This window comes from Cricetulus griseus, chromosome 3 (genome assembly GCF_003668045.3).
Source record: "Cricetulus griseus strain 17A/GY chromosome 3, alternate assembly CriGri-PICRH-1.0, whole genome shotgun sequence".
NCBI lineage: Eukaryota > Metazoa > Chordata > Mammalia > Rodentia > Cricetidae > Cricetulus > Cricetulus griseus.
In genome coordinates, this window is record NC_048596.1 from 80,781,457 (window position 1) to 80,798,367 (window position 16,911).

A 16,911-nucleotide genomic window follows, 5' to 3' on the forward strand; every position below is an offset into this window, starting at 1 on the left:
AGATTCTGTTATTACATACCTGCTAGAGGTGATGGCTATTATGGGTATACCTACACAAATAAAAATTGACAGTGCTCCAGCATTTGTCTCCAAAAAATTGGAACAGTTTTTCAAATATTATAACATAAAGCATGTTACTGGAATACCACATAATCCCACAGGATAAGCAGTGGTGGAGAGATCTAATAGAACACTGAAAGAAATGCTCTATAAACAGGCTGGTGGTACGAAAACTCCCAAACATAGGCTACATAATGCATTACTAACTATAAACTTTCTTAATGCTAATGAGAAAGGACAAACAGCTGCAGAAAGGCACTACGGGAAAAAAACTGAATCTGCCGGTATACTTCAAAGATGTATTGACCTCTGTCTGGAAACCAAGACATGTGTTGGGGAAGGGGTTTCACATTTGTTTCCACAGGAGAAGACAAACTTTGGATACCATCAAAGTTGATCAAGATTCAAGTTGAAAAAAAAAAACCCTCTCAACGAGGAGAAATGACAGGTATTCTACCAAGGTATATCCCATAAACTGGATGGAAACCTCACAAAGGAAAGGAAAGTGTTTTGTTTTTATTTCCACAGGAAAACTCATCTCCAGAAGTCAAAGAACACTACATGGGTAGAAGATATGGTAGCTATAACCATCGAACAACAGAAAACTGCCATATGTTAAAATACTGTAGATGCATCTACACCTGTTTCTCTTTGTTTCCTAGTCCCCATTTAATTAAATCAATGCTGGCTTTAGAGTTGGATTTGGCTTTCCTCCTCTAAATCCAAGCACGTTGTTAAAATAAACTTCAGGGTTTCTGTATTATGTCAAGAAGCCAACTGATGTAATACAGAATAAGAAAAAACTGGGACTGTCATTTGTCTTTTCTTTCTCTCAAGGTATATTATATACTCTCTCATAATTGTTATTTTCCCATGGTTGCCTTTCCCGGTATGCATACAAGCAAACATTTCTCTGCTAACATTTATGTTTGAGTCCCATACAGCCAATGAAGATCTGCCTGACAGCAACCCCTGGACGCTCCAAAAAGAAAATGGACTACACCTCCTCCAGTAAACTGGATCCAACTTGCTTCGTTTCAACTGACACTCTGGCCAGAGCTTTGAGTACTGACTTCAATCAACCCAAGGACTTCAAACAAGTTAAGGACTTCAACCTGGATCTTCAATCAAGCAAATCCATCAAAAACGGACTGGATACAATCTACTCAAGACTTTCACTATACTAACATTTTCTTCCTACAGGACCCCATGAGGCTATCACCATCCCATTTCAGCAGGAAGTAAGTAGGAGAATACTACGTCCCCTTTTCCCCATTGTTGTCACTAAGGATAATGTACACCTAGTTAGGGATAGTTTCCTATTGTTTAGGGTTGGGATTGGAAGGAGTTGTTCAGGCTTGGACACCTCTTTCAGATGACTTTAGGGTTTAGTTAGAATAGACATAGTTAGGATATGTGTGTGTGTGTGTGTGTGTGAATAATATTAAATAAGTTTTAATTTGATGGGAGAGTTGGAGGAGGTAGAGGGAAGAATGAAAATACAGTATTCACACATGTAATTCTCTTAAAGAATTTTAAATTAACAAAATCAATTGTTGGGCTAAAATGGTGGCTTAGTTGTTAAGAGCACTGGCTGTTCCTCCGGAGGCCCTAGGTTCAATTCCCATCCCCCACATGGGAACCCAAACTGCCTGTAACTTGGGATCTGATACCTTTTTCTGGGCTCCATAGGCACTTGGCATGGACAGATATACACACAATACCCATGCACATAACACCAAAAAAATAAATTACACCTAATAAATTATTAAATAAGAGAACATTTCAGGAGCTCAGAAGGGTAAACAGCGTGCCGAACAAGCACAAGGGCGTGAGTTTGGCCCCACATAAATAAAAGCCAGAAATGGCAGCATCCTTAAAATCCCAATGATGGGTGGGTAGGGAAGACAAATTAGTACTGGGCTCATATTACATACATAGAACAATGATAGATAAAATATAAAAAGGTATACTCAAGCTGCAAAACAAACATCTCCATACACCAGAAACAGAAGTTCTAAGTGACTGTGCAAGATCAAACCTGCTGCTGGTCTCTGAAAGCAGACACTGACAGCTGGCAGCTCTGCTCCTATGAAGTAACAGACTTAACAGAGTTCCATGAAAGATTTGAGATAGAAGCCAGACTTGCTCATTTTAGTCAGTGTTACTGGTGCAAAATTCTTGGCACTTCTATGGATTATACAAAGGGTTACATCTTCCTCTTTTGTGAATACATACTACAAAGGTACAATAGGTCATTCACCTCTTTATTTGAAGAGCACCTAATAGTTTGACAGTTTCTAGAAGAAGAAAGTTCATCTATATCCCGGGTCAGGAAAAGGAGTTTCTGACCCACTGAGTCCAGGCATTCTAAAACACTGTAAAGAAGTGAAAGACAGTAAAATAAGAATGGTCATTTTTAGGTTATGACTTCCTAGTTAAATTTTGTGCTTATAATGCTGTCCGATGTAGTAGTCACTAGCAACATTTAGCTATATAAATTTAATTAAAATTCAATTAAAATCCCAGTTAATCAACTGCATTAGTCCTATGTGATTAGTGGTTTCCACACTCTCCAGCATATTTTCATCACTGCAGAAAATCAAACTAGATGGTGTTATACTAACAGAAGGGAAAATAAACAAGAAATAACCCTAAAGCTATCAAGATTTAAGCCACAGTTTAAGCATTTGACACACTCATTATGGTCTGAAATCAAACTCTTTCTGAGTGTGTGTGTGTGTTTCTCCAATTTGCATTAAAGGATACAAGCTGAGTTTTCTAACATAAAAATACCAACAACTCTAACATTCTCTTCTTTTCTCCCTCCTCCCCCAAGACAGGGTCTCTCAGCATAGCCCTGGCTCTCTTGGAACTTGATCTGTGCAGCAGGCTAGCTTTGAACATGGAGAGTCCCATCTCCCTCTGCTTCCCTAATTCTGGGATTAAAGGCTCTATCATGTCTTCTAATAATTCTCAGTTCAATTACTTCTGTGTTCTTTCTTTTTGTAAACAAAAAATATCATTTTAGACATTGGTCATAGTCAGAAAACTAGGAAGCACATTCTTTATTTTCCTTTGCTCTTACTTGAAATGGAAAACATTACCTCATATTTGGGCACTCAGTAGGTCCTCCCTTGTTTCCTGGTTCTTGACTGGCTGCTTTCAGTTCTTCATGACTAGCTAGTGCCTCCAGATTGAGCTCTGCAATCTATAAGAAAATAAAGTGGTAACAATCATTTTAAGTTTTTATACTGAATTTGAGGGAAAAAATCCACTAAGTGATATTCTCTGCTTCTTTAGAACTATGGTTGTACCAGTGCCTTAGGCACAAGCTGGCTTCAGTACTATCAGATGGTTTAAAACTGCTTAGCCAAGAACAGCAATCTGTCACTACCTACTAATGTTACATGAGCATGGTTTAAAAAAGCCAAGAGAGGCTGAGTGAAAAGTGATGGCAATCTTGGCTCATCATTCCTTAGTCAGTCCCTTAAAATGTATTTCTCTGAAAATATGTAAGTTTTAGAAATGAAAAAAAAAAAAGACTTTTACTACAACATCAAAATAGTCAGTACATTAATACAAAATTGTCAAAAGTCTAATTGATATTTTTTCTTCTTCATGAAGTGGGAGTCTACTTGGGAAGTGAGATACAATTTTTTAAAAATAACCTATTTGGGGGTTCGATGGATGGTTCAGTGGTTAAGGGCACTTGTTGCTCTTAAAGAGAATTTGGGTTCAATTCCTTGCACCCACATGGTGGCTCATAACCATCTTTAACACCATTTCCAGGGAATTCAATCTCCTCTTCAGGCCTACACCAGCACCAGGCATGCACATAGTGAACAGACATCCACACAGGCAAAAACATTAATACACATAAAATAAATAATCTAAATGACAAAACAAAACAAACCACCAACCTCTTTGTGTCTCCCTGTGTCCTACCATTCCCAGAGAAGATGCTGCTTAGCTCCTCTATGGGAACATGCGTAATAGTAACGTCTGTTAAAAAATTATAACCACCTACCAGGAGAGGAAGAGACTCCTGCTTATCCACCAGAAGAAAGGATGAGAAGAGGACAATGTAATAGCACATTCAACAACAGAAAAAAACAATATGACACCACTGAAGACTAGGGACCATACACCAGCAAGACCTGAACATCACAATGCAGATGAAGCAGAGGAGAATGACCTTAAAATCAACTTCATGAAAATGATAGATGACCTCAAAGAAGACATGAGAAAATCCCTTAAAGAAATGGAAGAAAAAACAAACCAAAAAATACAAGATATCAACAAATCTCTCTCAAGGAAACAGTTCAAGACCTAAAAACTGAAATAGAGACAATAAAAAAAGCACAGTTTGAGGGAATGCTGGAAATAGAAAACCTGGGTGAACAATCAGAAACTACAGATGAAAGCATAACCAACAGATTATAAGAGATGGAAGAGAGAATCTCAGGAGTTGAAGATGCACTAAGAGAAATAGACTCATCAACCGAAGAAAATCTTAAGTCCAACAAATCCATAACACAAAATATCCAAGAAATATGGGACACCATGAAAAGACCACACCTAAGAATAATAGGTATAGAAAAAGGTGAAGAAATCCACCTCAAAGGCAAAGAAAACATATTCAACAAAATCATAGAAGAAAACTTTCCTAAACTAAAGAAAGACGTGCCGATGAAAAAAACAAGAAGCCTACAGAACACCAAATAGACTGAACCAAAAAAAGTTTTCCTCATCACATAATAATCAAAACCCCAAACATACAGAATAAAGAGAAAATATTAAGAGCAGCAAAGGAAAAAGGTCAAGTAACATATAAAGGCAAACCTGTCAGAATTACACCTACTTTTCCATGGAAACTCTGAAAGCCAGAAGGTCCTGGATAGATATTCTACCTACACTAAAAGACCATGGATGCCAGCCCAGACTACTATAACCAGCAAAGCTTTCAATCATTATAGATGGAGAAAACAAGATATTCCATGACAAAACAAGATTCAAAAAATACATAGTCAGCAGTCCAGCCCTACAGAAAGTTCTGGAAGGAAAACTGCAACCCAAGCAAGTTAACTACAATCAGAAAAATATAGGCAATATATAGTCCCACTTTACCAACAGCCAAAAGGAAAAAGGGATAGAATCCCTCACACAATTTCACCACCATCACCAAATCAAAAACAAACAAGAATGAACAATCAATGGTCATTAATATCCATCAACATTAATGGTCTTAACTCTCCTATAAAAAGACACAGATTAGCAGAATAGATGAGAAGACAGAATTTATCCTTCTGCTGCATACAAGAAACACACCTCAACTTCAAAGACAGACGATAACTAAGAATTAAAGGCTAGGAAAAGATTTTCCAATCAAATGGACCCAAGAAACAAGGAGGGTTAGCAATGCTAATATCCAACAAATTGGACTTTAAACTAAAATCAATCAAAAGAGATGAAGGAGGTCACTTCCTACTCATCACAGGAGAAATCCATCATGATGAAGCCTCAATTCTGAACATTTATGCCCCAAATACAAAGGCATCCACGTTTGTAAAAGAAACAAAACTAAAACACAAATCACACAAAAAACCACACACTTATAGTGGGAGACTTCAACACTCCACTCTCACCACTGGACAGGAACACCAGACAGAAACTTAACAAAGAACAAAAGAACTAATAGAAGTTATGGTGCAACTGGACTTAACAGATATCTATAGAACATTCCTTCCAAATACAAAACTATATACCTTCTTCTCAGCGCCACATGGAACCTTCTCTAAAATCAACCACATACTTGGCAACATAGAAAACCTCAAAAGGTACAAAAAAATTAAAATAACCCTCTGTATCTTATCAGACCACCATACTTTAATGTTAGAATTCAACAAAAACATCAATTGTAGAAAACCTACAAACTCATGGAAATTAAGTAACACCCAATTACACAAATCCAGGGTCGAAGAAGAAATAAAAAAAATAAATAAAAGATTTCCTAGACTGGGCTAGAGAGATGGCTCAGTGGTGAAGAGCACTGACTGTTTTACCAGACGACCCGGGTTCAATTCCCAGCACCCACATGGCAGCTCACAGCTGTCTATGACTCTAGTTCCAGGGGATCTGATACCTTCAGATACCAACGTATATAAAAAGGTTAAATAAATTATTTTTTAAAAAAAGATTTCCTAGAATTCAATGAGAATGCGGACACAACATACCCAAACTTATGGGACACTCTGAAAGCAGTGCTAAGAGGAAAGTTCATAGCGCTAAGTGCCCACATGAAGAAACAAGAGAATAATCACACTAGAAAATTAACAGCACAACTGAAAACTTTAGAACACAAAGAAGCCAATACACCCCAGAAATAGCAAATGCCAGGATATAATCAAATCAAGGGCTGAAATCAATAAAGTGGAAACTAGGAGAACAATAGAAACAGTTGGTTCTTTGAGAAAATCAATAAGATAGACAAACCTTTATCAAACCTTAGTAAACAGCAGAGAATGAATATGCAAATCAATAAAATCAGGAATGAAAAGGGGGACATAACAACAGACACAGAGGAAATCCAGAGAATCATCAGGTCATACTTTGAAAACCTTATTCCTCAAAATTCAAAAATCTAAAGGAAAAGGACAATTTTCTGGATAAATATCACTTACCAAAATTAAACCAAGAACAGACAAGTAACTTAAATAGACCTATAACCCCTAATGAAATAGAAGCAGTCATCATAAGTCTCCCAACCAAAAAAAGCAGAGGGCCAGATGGCTTCACTGCAGAATTCCACCAGAAATTCAAGGAACAGCTAATACCAATTCTCCTTAAAGTATTCCACACAACAGAATCAGAAGGATCATTGCCAAACTCTTTTATGAGGCTTCAATAACCTTGATACCCAAGCCACACAAAGACACAACTAAGAAAGACAACTACAGATCAATATCCCTCATGAACATTGATGCAAAAATATTCCAAAAATACTGCCAAATCGAATCCAAGAACACATCAGAGAAATCATCCACTATGATCAAGTAGGCTTCATCCCAGGGATGCAAGAATGGCTCAACATACAAAAACCCATCAATGTAATCCACCATATAAAGAAACTGAGGGGAAAAAAAACCACATGATCGTCTCACTAGATGCCGAAAAAGCCTTTGACAAAATCTAACACCCCTTCATGATAAAGGTCTTGGAGAAATCAGGGATAACAGGAACATACCTTAACATAATAAAAGCAATATACACCAAGCAGACAGCCAATATAAAATTAAATGGAGAGAAACTCAACGCAATTCCTCTAAAATTGGGGACAAGACAAGGCTGTTCACTCTCTCCATACCTCTTCAATATTGTCCTAGAGTTTCTAGCTAGAGCAATAAGACAACAAAAGGAGACCAAGGGAATACAAATCAGAAAGGAAGAAGTCAAACTTTCACTATTTGCAGATGATATGATAGTCTACATAAGTGACCCGAAAAACTCTACCAGGGAACTCCTACAGCTGATAAACACCTTCAGCAAAGTGGCAGGATACAAGATTAACTCAAACAAATCTGTAGCCCTACTATATACAGATGCCACATCCATGGAGAAAGAAATCAGAGAAACATCACCCTTTACAATTGCCACAAACAGCATAAAATACCTTGGGGTAACACTAACCAAAAAGGTGAAAGACATGTACCATAAGAATTCTGAGTCTCTAAAGAAAGAAATTAAAGAAGATACCAGGAAATAGAAAGATCTCCCATGCTCTTGGATAGGTAGGATCAACATAGTAAAAATGGCAATCTTGTCAAAAGTAATCTACAGATTCAATGCAATCCCTATCAAAACCCCCACACAATTCTTCACAGACCTTGAAAGAACAATTCTCAACTTTATATGGAGAAACAAAAGACCCAAGATAGCCAAAACAACCCTGTATAATAAAGGAACTTCTGGAGGCATCACCATCCCTGACTTCAAGCTCCATTACAGAGCTATAGTCCTGAAAACAGCTTGGTTTTGGCACAAAAGTAGACAGGTAAACCAATGGAATAGAGTTGAAAACCCTGATATTAACCCACACACTATGAACACCTGATATTTGACCAACAAGCTAAATTTGTACGATGGAATAAAGAGAGCATCTTCAACAAATGGTGCTGGCATAACTGGATACTGGCACGTAGAAGACTACAGATAAATCTAAGTCTATCACCATCACAAAACTTCAGTCCCCATGGATCAAAGACCTCAACATAAATCCAGCCACACTGAACCTATTAGAAGACAAGGGGGAAATACCCTTGAATTAATTGGTACGGGAGACAGCTTCCTGAACATTACACCAGTAGCACAGACACTGAGATCAACAATTGATAAATGGAACCTCCTGAAACTAAGAAGATTCTGTAAGACAAAGGACACAGTCAGCAAGACAAAATGGCAGCCCACAGAATGGGAAAAGATATTCACCAACCCCACATCTGACAGAGGGCTGATCTCCAAAATATACAAAGAACTCAAGAAGCCAGTCTTCAAAACACCACACAACCCAATTAAAAAGTGGGGTATAGAACTAAATAGACAATTCTCAATAGAGGAATCTAAAATGGCTGAAAGACATATAAGAAAGTGTTCAATATCCTTAGCCATCAGGGAAATGCAAATCAAAACAACTCTGAGATACCATCTTAGTCCTGTCAGAATGGCTAAAATCAAAAACACCAATGACAGTTTATGCTGGAGAGGATGTGGAGAAAGGGGAACACTCCTCCACTGCTGGTGGGAGTGCCAACTTGTACAGCCACTTTGGAAATCAGTATGGCGACTCCTCAAGAAAATGGGAATCAGTCTACCACAAGATCCAGCAATTCCACTCCTAGGCATATACCCAAAAGAAGCACACTTCATACAACAAGGACATATGTTCAATGATGTTCATAGCAGCATTATTTGTAATAGCCAGAACTGGAAGCAGCCTAGATGCCCCTCAACCAAAGAATGGATAGAGAAAATGTGGTACATTTACACAATGGAGTACTACTCAGCAGAAAAAAACAATGGAATCTTGAAATTTGCAGGAAAATGGGTAAAACTAGAAGAAACCATTCTGAGCGAGGTAACCCAATCACAAAAAGACAAACATGGTATGTACTCAGGTGGATTTTAGACATAGAGTAAAGGATTACCAGTCTACAATCTATACCGCTAGAGAAGCTAGTAAACAAGTAGGACCCCAAGAGATTCATACATGGTCTCCTGGAGAAGGGGAAAGGGACAAGATCTCCTGAGCAAATTGGGAGCCCAGGAAGAGGGGGGAGGGAACTAGAAGAGTGAGAAGGGGAGAAGAGGAGGGGTGAGGAGGACATGAGGGAGCAGAAAGGTTGAGTCGGGCAAGAATAGAAGAAACAAGAATGGAGAAACCCTAAATGAGGGAGACATTTTAGGTTTACAGAAAAATCAGGCACTAGGGAAATGTCTGGAGCTCTACAAAGATGACACCAGCTAACAATCTAAGCAACAGAGGAGCGGCTACCTTAAATGCCCTCCCCTGATGAGATTGATGACTAACTTATATTCCACCTGATAGCCCTCATCCAGTAGTTGGTGGAAGTAGAAGCAGACACCCACAACTGATCACTGAACTGAACTGGAATCCAGTTGCAGAGAAGGACAAGTGATGAGTAAAGGGGTCCAGACCAGGCTGGTGAAACCCACAGAACATCGTGGAGTTCTTGGTCCCCAGACTGATAGCTGGGATACCAGCATGGGACTGATTCAGACCCAGGAACATGGGTTTCAGTGAGGAAACCTCGGAAATCTATGGGACCTCCTGTAGTAGTTCAGTACTTATCCCCAGCATAGGTGTGGACTTTGGGAGCCCATCTCACAGAGAGGGATACTCCCTGAGCCAAGACACATGGGGATGGGCCTAGGCCCTATCCCAAAGGATATGATAGATCCTGAGGAAACCCTATGGAAGGCCTCACCCTCCAGGGGGAGCAGAAAGGATATGTGATAGATAGGGTTTTAGTCAGGGGGGAGTGGTAGGGAAGGATGGGAGGGAGAGGGAACTGGGATTGACATGTAAAACAATCTTGTTTCTAATTCAAATAAAAAAAAATCTGCAAAAAAATAGAGAGATAAACATTCAAGAGTAAAGGAGGTAAAATTCAGTAAGGTACTCCAGGAGAACCTGGCACATTGAGAGGCAGAGGCAGCTTCGCCATGACAAGTAGGCAGGTCATGAATGATGGCTCCAGGAAGGACTTATCCTGATTGCAATTATAGAAGCAAGTGATGATAATACTGGGAAGCAGGGAAGAGCTGCAAAGACTGAACCTAGTTTCTCTTAAGCCATCAGCATAGGTCAGTGCTTCAGCAACCCAGACAGCTCCAATGGAGGTAAGGGGACTAGAACTCAAGAACTCTACAACACTCATCACTCCCCTACCACTGCTATTGTCCCTTAGATCAAGGGACCCATCAAGACCTTAGGAAGAGCACAGGGCAGAACTTGGAACATGATGAAGCAACTGGGTCAGAGCAGCAGACCCCAGGCTGCAGACTGTGGAGATAGCAGCAGTAGTACAATGAGGCTGAGCTGAGAGACTCTCAGTAACCTCCACCTTGGGCACAGCATTAAGGAACCTCATACAGTCTCCTCATAGACAACTAAGACTCCAAGCAGCCCACTGGACATTGGACGGATTATATAGGGGTGGGATCATAACTCACAACCCCAAAGTTGAAAGAACACAAAGATATTACTAGTATTTGCAATTGAACTTGTGAAGTACTACATATAGACAGAACCAGCACCTGCAATTCAATTATCTAAAGAAAGATTCAGAGGGGAGAACAGAAGAACTACCAAAGGTGGCATGGGTTTCTAAGAGACAAATATGAGAGAACTCAAAACTGAACCCCAGTCATTAGTTTTCATATTCTATATCCCCATCCAACTCTCTACTTCATGTTGATTCCATCCTTACTTAATACTCAATATCAATTTGGCATGGTAGCTGGGTCCTGATTAGTTTTACCTTATACTGCTTATTTCCCCCTTCTTTACTCTTTCCCCTTTTATTTTCCTCTCCTAAAGAGTGTAGCTGGTCTGTCTGGCTCAACCTTCAAAGACATGGGGCTTTACTTGTTTTAGCCATCTGTAGTAGCCCCACTTTGAGGTGCCAGTCTGTAATAACCCGTGTTTGTGCCTGAGAGGGAGTGTGGACTAAGAAATGTCAGGAAAAGATACTAAGGAAGAGAGAGATACAGGATAGAGTCAGGAGGGCAATCCAGTGAATACTGAACATCCCAAGTTTATTCTTCAACATTCTTAAATACCCCAACCAAAATAGGGGAAAATGGCAAAAGACTTCTTTATCAAGATACAAGGAAGAAACAGACCTTCTTCCTTAATTCTCCAAACATTTGGTAACCATGCCTTAGACTAAATTTCTCCTTATCTGGTCTTGAGGGTTAAGGGTAACCACACCTCAGAGCAAGTCTCTTGTTATTTAGATAAGACATCCACACCCAAGACCAAACATCATACAGTAGTCATGCCTCAGACCTTTAGGTCTTATGACTTTAACCTTGGAAGAGTAAGGATAGCTTGAACTCTCTGACCTGAAGCCAAGATGAAGTGAAGCCATTTTTATGGGCCCTGACATTTATTGTTACCTGATTACATATCTTTACCCTTCTTTTTTCAGTTTACTTTCAACCAAAATTCTGTCTCCCACATTTTTGTCCCTACAGGTCCTTTTATCCTAGCACTTGGAAGGAAAAGATAGGAGAATCAATATAAATTTGAAGCCAGTTTGGGCTATAATTACATAGTAAGTTACTGGCCAGCGAGATACATAGCAAGACAGTGCCTCAAGAAAACCATCAACAAAAATAATTTTACAAAGTCTTTCAGAAACTGTCCTTTTCAAATCTATATCTACTAAACTGCTGCTCAAACAATGAAATGTGCACTTAGCCCAAGAAGGCACAATAATTACAATAAACAGCATCAGTTCATTGATCATCATCACCAGCATGGTGCTCAATATATACAATGCACTGTATTAAGAGCTTTATGTAGTTATCTGCCCTCAATACTATTCCAGAAAACGACATTATTTCCATTTTACAGATTTAGAAACAGTTATTCAAAGCAACTGCCAGTTAATATTGTTAAATCTGTAGAGCCTACACTTAAAAATAGATAAGCCCAACTTCAGAGGCTGTATATACTTAGTATAACATATTAGTGATATGAGTCTTAATTCTAACCTTACATTGCTAGTTTTGTATAGAAATGTAAGAACAGAAATAATGATCTATGAATGCCTGATCTTGTCTCATAATATTAATAAAGCCCAAGATACTGCTCAATGATACTAACCTTCTTTGGCCCATTCTTAAGAAAATAACGAGTTAATTCAAGAGTTGTTCTAGCATCTTCTATGGTATCATGACCAACCTTGTCTGGACACTGCATATCTTTCCTAGAAAGTAAAGATGAAATGTATGTGCCTGGGACTATTTTTAACGATTATTTCTTTTAATAACAGTATATAAAGTTTCAACATTGTAATAATCAGATTTATATTCTAACCATCAAGATTTCTTTTCTCTGCTCAACTGCCAGGCCTCAAGAGAGGTGCTACATATCCAGAACAACATGGAATGGCTTTGACCCCAGCAAGTATACCAGAGGAATCAAAGATTAGCCAATGAAGTCTCTAGCCCATTTATAGATGTATCAACAGTTTCCTTTCAGAAGATTTTTACTCATATGCAAGTAATTTAAATATCTTCTTGGTTGTTTATGAAAAATCTTAAATTCTCATATATTTATGTCATTATACCTAATAGATCTAATCTACTATATCAGTATCTACATATAGATCCTACTCAGCAACTCTATTTTATTCTAAGAAATATCTTGGGGTTTTCCACATTAACATACACAGATCCTTTAAATAATAACACAACCATAATTTAATCAGTCCTATACAATTTTTCTTCTTTTCATTTTGAACCATGTCATAATGAACATGTATTTATGTGCGTCAAAACTACAAGATATATTCAATGTAAATATGCTACATTTTGAAATTCCTTGGTACTAGGGACTAAACCTAGGGCCTTACACATGATAGGCAAATGTTATATCACTAACTTCCTTTAAAAATTAAAAAAAATTGTAATTCAAATATATAAAAAAATAAATTTTAAAAATTACATTTGTTTGTTTATGTGTGTGGGTATGGACAATGTATATGTGTTTGGTTGGGGGACAGGCAAAGCACAACTTATGGAAGTCAGTTCTCCCAGGGATTGGAACACAGGTCATAGGGCTCGCAACAAATCCCTTTACCTATTGAGTTATCATGCTATCCTAACACATTAGTTTTCATATTTACACAGGGTCTCACTAAGTTCCTCAAGATGGCCTTAAACTCACTCTATAAACCAGGAGAACCTTGAACTTGAGAATCTCCTACTTCTGCTTTCAAAATAGCTGGGATTACATGCCTACACTGTAAAGTCCAATTGCATCCCCTTAATTTCTTCAATTCATAAGAACTGGAGTGAGTAATGTTTACAAAGTAAGAAAGACAACAGAGACTGAAGTGGATAATGCATATTAATTTATGTACAATATATAAGCAAAACATTATAACATGTATAAACCTACCCCAAAATAACTTTGGCTAAGAATCTTAGCTTAAATCTTCTGCCCTGCTTCCCGGCATAAAGCAATGAGGTATCAATAACATATGGATGTATCATCTGAGGAGGAAAAAAATGAATAAATAGCATCTTATGCTAAAGGGAAAAACAGGAAAGAAGTTTGGGAGTAAAGAGCCTAAGTCTTTACATCTTATATAAATGGAACATGTTTATGTATTAGAGAATAAAGTCTTAAAGCTGATACACACTTGTAATACTCTGAGATCCGAGTCTAGGGAATGGCCCACTAACACAGCATCAGGAGGAAGTAGTTTTCTTAACAGCTTCTGTACATCTTTGAGTTTGGTTGTCACTGGGTTAAGAATCTTCTTTGTAATTCCTGAAAAACTTTTAATAAAGAGAGAGAGACAGACGAAAATATCAGCTTTTCTCCAAGAAAACACTTTAAAAAATTATCCTTAATATACACCTATTATAGAAAAAGCTGAAGATTCAAATAAGCAGAGAAGTTCAAAGAAATCAATCATGAACTGCTAGAGGAAAACATGGGCAGTATGCTACATGATGTAGATGTAGGAAAGGACTTCTTGACTAGGGCTCCATTTGCCCAAGAATTAAGGCCAAAAGCTGACAAACAGGACTTCATAAAGCTAAAAGGCTTCTGCAGAGCCAAAGAAACAATCAGCTGGGTAAAGAGGAAGCCCATAGAATAAAAGAGAATCTTTGCCAGCTATATATCTGGCAAATGTTTAAAATCCTGACTATACATAGAACTCAAAAAAAAAAGAGAGAGAGAGAGAGAGAGAGAGTGAAGAAACAAAACAACAAACTATGACCTATTTAAAAAAAAAAAAGGCCTGGGATCTGAATAGAAAGTTCTCAAAAGAAGTAAAACCAATGGCAAAGAGCATCTTAAAGAATGTTTATCCACCCTAGCAATTAGGAAAATATGAATCAAAGTAAGTTTGAGATTTCATCTTACCCCAGTCAGAATAACAAATATCAACAATGGACAACAAATACTGGGGGCAATGTGGACAAAGGGAACCCTCATTCATCGTTGATGGAATGGCAAACTACTACAGCCACTATTGGAAACCAGTGTAGAGAATTCTCAAAAAGCTAAAAATAAATCTACCATATGTCCCAGCTATACCACACCTTGGAATAGAGAACTTAACATCCTACCCTACAGATACTTACTCAGTCATGTCCACTGCTGCTATATTCACAATAGTTAGAAAATGGAAACAACCTAAATGCCCTACTACTGACATTTGATAACAAAAATGTGGTACACATACACTACGGAATATTGAGCTGTAAAGGAAAACAAAATTATGAATTCTGCAGCTAAATGGATGGGCCATGTCATAGTCATGGTGTCTCTTCACAGCAATAGAAATCCTAAGTAAGACACAAGGTTACATAGTGAGACCCTGTCTTTTTTTTTGTTTTTGTTTTTTTTTTTTTTGTTTTTCGAGACAGGGTTTCTCTGTGTAGCTTTGAAGCCTATCCTGGCATTCGCTCTGGAGACCAGGCTGGCCTCAAACTCACAGAGATCCGCCCGCCCCTGCCTCCGAGTGCTGGGATTAAAGGCGAGCGCCACCAACGCCTGGCTTCAGATGCTGTCTTAAGAAAGGGGTCTAGGTCCTGTGGCGGGCACCCGAGCCTCAGGTGAGTCTGAGTGCTGCTCTGCCCCCCCCCACCTCCTCCATCAACCCCTGCTGGCTTCTGCCTGAGCCCATACAGGCAAGAGTGGACCTGCCCAGACAGGGAAGGACCACCGTGAGTCCAAAGACACCCCACCATTGTCTACCCACCACCCTCTGCCATCTGGCTACTGCCAGAGGCTGAGCCCTCCACCTGCCACCAGAGAGAGGTAGAGGCCCTACCTGCACTCACTGGAAGAAGGGATGGGAAGAAGACAGAGTAATAACACACTCAACAACAGAAAAACTAATGTGACACCACCAGAATCTAGGGACTCCACACCCTAGATATGAAAAGCCCAACACAGAGCATGAAGAAGAGATAGACCTCAAAAAATATCTTAGGAAGATGATAGGGACCTTTAAAGAGGAAACAAGAAAATCACTTAAAGAAATAGAAGAAAGAACAAGCAAAAAATTACATGAAATGGAGGAAAAGACAAACCAAAAAATTCAAGAAACAAATCTCTTAAAGAATCTAAAGAAATCCAAGAAAAAACAACCAAACAAGTGAAGGAAGAACTCTAAACAGTTCAAGGCATGAAAGCTGAAATAGACACAATAAAGAAAATGAGGGGATGCTGGAAATAGAAAGGCTGGATAAATAATCAGCAACTAAAGATGTGAGTATAACCAACAGAATTCAAGAGATGGAAGAGAGAATCTCAGTTGTTGAAGACTTGCTAGAGGATAAACAGTCATCGACCAAAGAAAATCTCAGGTGCAACAAATCCCTAACACAAAATATCCAGGAAATATGGGACACCGTGAAAGGCCTAACCTAAGAATAATAGGTATAGAAGAAGGTGAAGGAATACAGCTCAAAGGTACAGAAAACATATTCAACAAAATCATAGAAGAAAACTTCCCCAACCCAAAGAAGGATATCCATATGAAAGTACAAGAAGCTTACAGAACACCAAACAGACTGGACCACCAAAAAAAAGTCCCCTTGCCACATAATAATCAAAACACCAAACCTACAGAAAAAGAGAAAATATTAAGAGCAGCAAAGGAAAACGGCCAAGTAACATATAAAGGCAGACCTATCAGAATCACACCCGACTACTCAATGGAAACTTTGAAAGCCAGAAGGTCCTGGATAGATATCCTATAAACACTAAGGGAGCATGGATGTCAACCCAGACTACTGTACCCAGCAAAACTTTCAATCACTATAGATGGGGAAAACAAGATATTCCATGACAAAACCAGACTTGAACAATACATATCCACAAATCCAGCACTACAGAAAGTTCTGGAAGGAAAACTCCAACCCAACAAAGATAACTACACTCACAAAAACATAGGCAATAGATAATCCAATTTTACCAAACATGAAAAGAAACAGGAGGGCAAAATACACACACAATGACACCATCAACAATAAATCCAAAACAAGCAAGAACCAACAATCAATGGATATTAATAT

At 38.5% G+C, this 16,911-nt stretch overlaps 1 protein-coding gene across 7 annotated transcripts in view; it reads right to left on the reverse strand.

Moving 5' to 3' along the window:
- Rexo5 (RNA exonuclease 5) overlaps positions 1 to 16,911 on the reverse strand; it is a 69,230-nt gene that overhangs the window by 16,731 nt on the left and 35,588 nt on the right. For 5 of the 7 annotated variants that reach the window (XM_027410187.2, XM_027410189.2, XM_027410188.2 and 2 more), the window contains 5 exons: positions 14,016 to 14,154; positions 13,772 to 13,866; positions 12,473 to 12,575; positions 3,168 to 3,271; positions 2,324 to 2,438 (listed from right to left, as the gene is read on the reverse strand). In XM_027410187.2, coding sequence (XP_027265988.1) covers positions 2,324 to 2,438; positions 3,168 to 3,271; positions 12,473 to 12,575; positions 13,772 to 13,866; positions 14,016 to 14,154 — 556 coding nt within the window. The remainder of the gene's footprint in view (positions 1 to 2,323; positions 2,439 to 3,167; positions 3,272 to 12,472; positions 12,576 to 13,771; positions 13,867 to 14,015; positions 14,155 to 16,911) is intronic. The other 2 variants (XM_027410191.2, XM_027410190.2) reach the window with 1 other exon arrangement.